The sequence below is a fragment of the Impatiens glandulifera genome, chromosome 4 (assembly GCF_907164915.1).
Source record: "Impatiens glandulifera chromosome 4, dImpGla2.1, whole genome shotgun sequence".
NCBI classification, from domain to species: domain Eukaryota; kingdom Viridiplantae; phylum Streptophyta; class Magnoliopsida; order Ericales; family Balsaminaceae; genus Impatiens; species Impatiens glandulifera.
In genome coordinates this window covers 15,714,827-15,722,580 of record NC_061865.1, presented here as the reverse complement: position 1 = coordinate 15,722,580, position 7,754 = coordinate 15,714,827, and the positions used below count along the sequence as shown (strand labels likewise).

Sequence of the window (7,754 nt, the reverse complement as noted above, 5' to 3'; positions counted from 1 at the left end):
TAGAACAAGAAATGGTTCAGGTCAGACCCTTTCGAGTATAATATATATATTAATATAACTAGCATATATTCTATGCATTTTAACGAGTAATAATATAAAAAACCGTAAAAAATTATTACGGTAAAAATTTGATAACATTTTTAATTTTATTTTTAACCGTTTTAAGTTTATGGGCGGATCAACCCACAATCCGACTCAAATATCCATTTACTCTCACATTGCAGAACGATCTTTAAAACAATTGATACAGTTTAATTCCTCAACTCAAATAGTTTGACCTCTAGAGTCCACTTTTTCCCCATACTACGAGTAAAAGAGAAAATATAAAGACTACCATTAAAATAGCCCAGACGAGACTTACTATATCCATGTGAATTATGTCCTCCATCTCTATAAATATGACATAAATTTTCCATTATTGCTCACTAATAATAGTGAAATCTATAGCGCAGAGTCAAAAAAGAATTATGACCGATTAAAAACTAGGTTATCAAATTTGGTGTTGAATTTAAAATATAAAGTGTTATTAGCCGGTTAAAAGGTTGTATATATTTTGTTATGTTGTAAGTTCGAACCATACCTATATCATTTTTAATTTTATTTTTAACCGTTTTTAATTTACGGACAGGTCAACCCACAATCCGATTCAAGTATCCATTTACTCTCACATATACTAAATTAACCACAACTCTTAACCCGAAAATCCAGACACTTTAAAAATTAAATATTATTATATATATATATATATATATTTATATTTATATATATATATTTATTTATATTTATTGAACTAGATTAAATTAATTTTAATACAAAATTATTATATAATTTTAATATAATCTAAAATATAGGAAGTAAAATAAAAAATATAAACAAAAACAAAATATTTCTCTAAACTTCATGCCGACATACAAAACCAAAAGATGTAACCAAAATTTTCATTATTCATTATTTAATAAATATATAATATGACTCAATTATTATATTTTTCTCTTAATTATATATATTAATATTTTTATATATATTATAAAAAAAAATTATCTAGTAGATTTTATGATTATATATTTACCTTATGTATGTATTTTATATTTTTGTTATAGTCTATAAACTAAAATCATCTTTCGTGGGTCACACAAATTTTGTTTGAATTGGCCCCTGATTTTTAAGACCAATATTATACTTTGATAACAATGATAGGGTTACCCACATTAAATCATAAATATTATTACATGTCTATTGATTACTTACCAAATTTGTCAGAAATGCTTGATAGAAGCTTTTATGATATGTTGGATGAGAAAACACATTTAGTTCAATAATATAGTGCAAAACTCATTTATCAAGATAATGAGTTCGGATTTTAATGAACCAAACTATTTAAAGAAAATGAAAGAAAAATCAAAGGATGATGTATGATGAAACCATAGGGACAAAAATCAACATGAGATTTGTGTGAAAACTAAACATGAAGGAGAATAAGGCACTCCAGATAATTAGAACAAACATTTCTGCACATAAATTGTTAAACAGACAGATATAAAGAGAAAGATGATAAAAAGTAGAGACAAAAAGATAAATACTACTCTCATTGAAGTGGGTGAAGTGGGTGAATACTACTCCAGATTGAAGGAAGAATCCAACTGTGAGTTCAGACTTTGAGTTCCCTTGGGATAAGGCTTGGGGTAACATGATTTCATCTCAAATGACAATTTTTTTAGTAGAATGTCATTTCCTAAGATAGAATAAATGCAAGAGAAAAGGAATGACATAGTTAGTAAATGTAAAATATTCTACCAAAAAGATGAAACAATAGAACATCGCCCCATTATTCAGGCTGAATATTTTGTTGCCGAATCTTTTTTTGTGGCAAGCCCCTGTTGCAGTCATCTAAACGATGCCGTTTTTCTTTTAAACTATAATTGAGTTGGTAAAAAAAATATGAAAAAAAACCGACCCGTTTGTAATCCAAATGTTTTAGAGTCTAAACAATATAATATTATAAGTGCACATAAAATACCTTTTCATTATTGTTTAGAGTCTAAATTCGTCAGCTAATGTTGAGCTTCTCCCAAATCCTGATCTGGAATCTCAGGATGATCCTGATCTGGAATCTCAGGATGATCCTCTTCAAGAAGTGGAAGGCGTGCAACACCTCTCCCACGTCCAAAGCCACCTCCTTCAGATTCAACTGATATTCATTTTGATACCTTAGTGTCATCCCAGCATGAGATGATTGGAAAAGATCTATGATAAGGTTGGTGTACCCTGTTTTCAACAACCCTATCGAGGTAGCATAACTGGAACAATATATTAAACATTTATTGAAAATTTAATATCTATTGAACATAAACAAAATAGTACTTATATGTTAATAGAAAATTTACCATTAGAAATGTTAGAGGTCCATGAAAAAATGATCGATTATTTTTTTGCCATTTTTCGGCACATTCAACCAATCCTCTCATTGTGAACTTGCACCAGTTCAAGTTCTTTATATTATCAACGTCCATTAAAGATTTCAGAATTGTAAACCTGCATTAATATGCTATATATATAAATATTCACGAATACAAATATAAAAACAAAAAAACATAAAAATGAAAAATTCGTTTTAGGAAAGATTGTTTACCTGGCATGTGAATTTTGTGAGGTCCAAAGAAAACTTGAGACAACATAAACAACAAAATCAATTTTGAAATTGTTGTCTGCACTTCTGTTGTTTATTATTGTACATGGCATCGCATTTGATTCAGGAGCTCCCTTGTTTTGATGGAGACCCCATCTTCTCCTCCAATTCTTCAAAAAGTCATTATATACAAGGTCCTTTGAGTCGTTCCCATTGGACTCAACTATTTCAATTTCCCCTCTAGGAATGTTCAGCACACACTGCACATCTTCTTCATCAATCCGGATCTCGTCACCATTGTTTAATACAAGAGATCTCCTCACGATGTCGAAAGTGCTCACGAGATGTCTGCAAAATTGAATTGGACATTTTGAAATGCCTAGTGAAAGAATGGAACCAAAACCAATGGCCTTGATGGCTTCCTTTTGTTGGTAAGAGAGATTTTGAATAAGGTTAAAAAGGCCTTTCGGGGAGGTTCTGGTTATAAAATAAGGAACAGAAGTTTTCCTTCTTTTGAGGGGATTTGGGTTTTCAGAATCAGCAGCTGCACAAGCAATGAGAGATAAGGCTTCAGGATCTGTCGATGACTCAGCATTGATATAAGTAAACTTCTTCTTTTCCTTTTGATATTGCTTCCTTAAAACTCTACAAAAAAATATATATATATAAATAATAGAATTATATAAATAATGACAGTTTTAAGCATAGCTTCTTAGAATATTTTGTGAAGAGCGAGCTTCATATAGCAACGTACAAATTATTTGATTAAGACTAAAAATGTTGAGACAGATTGTTTGCAATTAGCTAATAACTATCAGCAACGAAATAGAGTAGACAAGTTGAACTAGTAACTATAAATATTAGAAACACAGTATTAATGAATTACGTTACCTCCCAGATTTATCGGATGAGTTGTTGGATACTGTGATCGCGACGATTTCGTTGCTTGTTTCCTGAATATTAACAAAAACAGAACCTTGTTAGTTATAAACAAAATCTTATTAGTTACAAACAGAACTTTATTGTCAATATTATTTTCCAAAACCAAATTAGAGTTTCGTACATATAATGTTCAAAACATATCACTTTCGCAAGCTACAGAGCTTGTTTCAGACAAATAATCGTAAAGTAGGGTTACAAATCGTGAATCGTCTATTGAGAGAAAGAGGAGTGTTAGACTGCTATGTGAAACAAGGATTATAGAAGATGAAGAGACAGAACTAAAACATTTGGGTTACAAACGGGTAGGGCTTTTTTTTCAAGATTTCTTTTCTTTTTTACCAACTTAATTAAAATTTAGAAATATAACGACTCGTGATGACCGCAACAGGGCACATGGAGATTTTGCAACAAAAGAACCGGACTCCCGATTATTAGGACAATATTGACTAGGTCATGCCAAGATGAGAAAACACTCTACTAAAGTTCTATCATGAACTAAGTAAGTTCGTCTGTCATCCATTAAAGAAAACAGAAATAACTTAAAATCAGTTGTAAACTACCATAAGAGAGATTCAAAGTGATAATACCTTAAAAGCTAAAACTATACAAAACACTTAATGACATGGTTAACTACTCATTTATGTTTTCTTTGATAGTTAATATAGTTGGTATTGAGTGTTTTCAAATGATTAAGATCATTAACTGAAGATGAAGGGATAAAGAGATTTACATGAATGGAGACATCACTGCAATCTTTCTTGACCCTGTGAGCTTCCGGGTTTGAATCAAGGAAAGATCCAGGGCGTTTATTATCACCAGCCTTTTTCTGTAGCAAATTGGAAACTCGTTCCATAAGGGGCTTGACTGGAAACGATAATTGATGTGCACGAGCAACAATGCATTTGATAACAGTTTGCAAGGCAATTAGTTATGAAGACAATGCATTTGATAACAATGCAGTAGTACTGTTATGTGAAGTCAACTGTTGCTCTTTTAACTCAAGATCCCTCCTTTGTTCATGAAGACGATTCCTTTCCATTTCAACTTCCTTAGCATGGTGTTCTACAGATTCTCGAGTCTTGTCAATTTCTTTCAACTTCTCCTCAAGTTCCTCTTGTTTAAGTCCAAGCTCTTTCATTTGCAGATCTAACATTTCCTTGTCCAACTTAAAATACTTCTCTTTCAAATGGAATTCCTTAAGAGATCGATTGAAGGAGGCTTCAAGAGAATCAAGTTCTTTACCTCTGATTTTGTTTGCCTCTCCTGACTCCTCATGCAGTTTTTGGATCTCATCAAGCCTTTTGAAGCGATCATTAAGTACTCTCTCCTTAAGATCCAAATCGTCAGCTTGCTTCTCCCTCTGCAGCAATTTATCCAAACGGGAATCCACCGACTTCCTTAACAACTCAACTTCTTCCTTACTTTCTTCAATGGACTTACGGGTCTTATTCAAACCAGCTTCTCTTGTCCGGAGATCAATTATAGCTTCATCAAATGCCTTTTCTGAATAATCTAAATTTTCTTCAAGATCATTCCACGCAAGATTAATAAGTTTTATTTTACTAACACAGGTTCTCTTCAAACCCACGAGTGCTGATACCTTCTCAGACGAAGTCATGATTACCTATAATAAGAACAACTTGTTTCTTTACTAACATAACGCTATAACAGAGACTATGAGATTGAGACAAACAGTTGATTAAAAATACAAATTTAGAAATCAACCCGGAAAACAATTCTTTATATAGAATGGTTTCCAAAAACTCACTCAGTAAATAGATCAAAATGATCGGTAGACCGGTGGACGGAGCTTGAGCTATGAAGAACTGAAGAAGAAGAAGAAAACTTGAAGGGAAAGATGTGAGCTTTGATGAAGATTTGCTTGTTCTACCATTATCAGTTCGACTTGGAAAACCCTATTTTCTCCATCCATGCATGTCTTCCTTCTAGTTTCCTCGGTTCCTCCTACTCATCATCATCTTACAGTACACTAGGCCTGCTACAAGTTATTGTATTAATTAATGACTGTCTTTTCATAATATATTGTATTAATTAATGTATAATAAGATTATTTGTTTTTTTTTTGTTTGAAAATAACTTATAATTCAATTATATATTTTTTTATAAATTGTGAAAATGTTATGAGATAAAGTGGTTGATTAAACTTAAGCTTATACTTTTGCCCAAAAAAAAAATTATATTTAAATTTTTAAAACATATATTAGGTAGGCAGTCTATTGGTTGTTAAGATAGTGTATAATTTGTCCTAATTTTATTTTACCAAAGAATAAAGTGTTCATGCTTTCATCTTCCAGATTACATGAAATAGAGTATTTTGATCTTTTCTTGTTTTTATCATCTAATCTCCTCCACTGTTTTTTATATGATCGGATAGCTTAAAATTTCTGTCTAACCTTTGTTCGAGGAATATTTGGTTTAATTAAGGAAATGTAAATATGAATAAGATTATAGAGGTATAAAATAAGAATAGTATAATTATAGAAGTGTAGTTTTAATTAGAAGTATTAATCATTCTCATTCCATTTATAATGTTTGGATCTATCAAACAAAAATTATTACTATTATTTTGTTATTAAAACTAGTATTAATATTTTAATTTTATTTTTTATTATATTTTATTTAATTAAAAATATAAAATATTTTTATTTTTATATATAATTATTTAAAATATTTAAGTGTGTCATAATTTAATAAAATATAAACATTTAATATTTTATTATATTAATTATATTTTTTAATTATTATAATAATAAAAAGTTGAATATAAGTTTTTTAATTATAAATAAAAAACTATCTATTAAACATAAATATTGTAAGATAAAGTTTTTTAAAATATTGTATATTAATAGTGAATAAATAATTTTTGGTTAAATATAATCATTTATTTAATAATATATAACTTGGTATAATATTTTTAATAATAATTTTATTTAAATATTTCATATTTAACTTTTCTAATATTTTTTTAAATAATATTTTTATATAAAATTATTATTTTATTTTTAATTTTATATTTTAATTAATTTATTATAATTTTATTATTAATATATAATATTTAAAATTAATTATATACAAATATTATATTATTATTAATTATTGTAATTATTATTAAATTTTTATTTATTAATTATATTTTAAATAATTCATTAATATTATTTAAATAATTAATATCATTTCTTTTAATAAATTAATAAAAAATATTATTATTTTATTTATAAAAGAACTTTATAATATAATTATAAAAATAAAAATATTTATAATATTATAATTATAATTATGAAGACAGTAAAAATAGGATAGAGGAGATAATGGGAAAAAGTGAATTACACCTCAATAATATTCATTCCTCCCAATTTATCCCAATTTATAGGAATGGATGATTCTGGTGGATTATCCGAAATCAAATCAATATTTGGGAATCAAAACCTTTAAAATGTTAAGGTAGACCTTAATATTATTATCCTTAATCAAGTATTTCTTGATACCATTAAAGTGTTAAGGTAGGTCTTAATATTATTATCCTCGATCATCATAATAATTGGGATCAAATCTTTTTCTTATATCTATTTAAGTATTTAAGTCTTTTCAAGTTATTATTTCCTCTCATTTTTCTTCCCCGTTCACATAAGAGGCTGAACAAGATCTTGCTCTTCCTAATAGATAAATGGCAACAATTTTCATTTTTCGACTATTATCTCATCCAGGTTGAAGAAATAATTAGCATCAAGAAGCATCCATTAGCGTTTCTTTATTAAACTTTGGAAGATCAATTTTTGAAAACTTCGTTGGATTGTGGTACCTATGGTTATCGCCTTCTTGTTTCTTTTTCTCTTCTTGATGTGGTTGTTTGTTACCTCCCTATTTGGTATTTTGGTGATGACCTTCTTGATCAGGACTTCACTCACAGTCTTTTGGTCTAATTTTGACTATTAACTTCCAAACTCTTTGAATATTAGGATCATTTTTAAGCATAAAAATTTGACATAATCTAATTCATAAATAATATTATTAATTTATAATAATATTAAAATAATATTTTGAATTTTTAAATTTAAAATAACCAAAAACAAAATTTAAAAATCAAAATTAGAGTTAATTACAGTGATAACTAAACCCTAATTAGAAAATTTTAATAAAAATCTAAAATCAATTTGAGGTTAAAATA

At 28.2% G+C, this 7,754-nt stretch overlaps 1 protein-coding gene across 1 annotated transcript; it reads right to left on the bottom strand.

Moving 5' to 3' along the window:
- Positions 1 to 2,051: 2,051 nt before the first annotated feature.
- On the bottom strand, positions 2,052 to 5,186 carry LOC124934807 (WEB family protein At4g27595, chloroplastic-like). The gene is made up of 5 exons (XM_047475309.1): positions 4,535 to 5,186; positions 4,299 to 4,432; positions 3,518 to 3,579; positions 2,733 to 2,974; positions 2,052 to 2,188 (listed from the first exon to the last, which is right to left on the bottom strand). The coding sequence occupies exons 1-5, from the start codon at positions 5,184 to 5,186 to the stop codon at positions 2,052 to 2,054; spliced, it is 1,227 nt and encodes a 408-aa protein (XP_047331265.1).
- Between the last annotated feature and the right edge of the window lie 2,568 nt (positions 5,187 to 7,754).

Excerpts from the sequence above, each read along its gene's own strand:
- LOC124934807 (XM_047475309.1), bottom strand. The coding sequence starts at position 5,186 with ATGACTTCGTCTGAGAAGGTATCAGCACTCGTGGGTTTGAAGAGAACC. Across the intron at positions 4,433-4,534 it reads ACAGTTGACTTCACATAACA|TCAAGCCCCTTATGGAACGA; the intron begins GTACTACTGCAT and ends TATCGTTTCCAG. Across the intron at positions 2,975-3,517 it reads TCATCCGATAAATCTGGGAG|ACATCTCGTGAGCACTTTCG; the intron begins GTAACGTAATTC and ends TCAATTTTGCAG.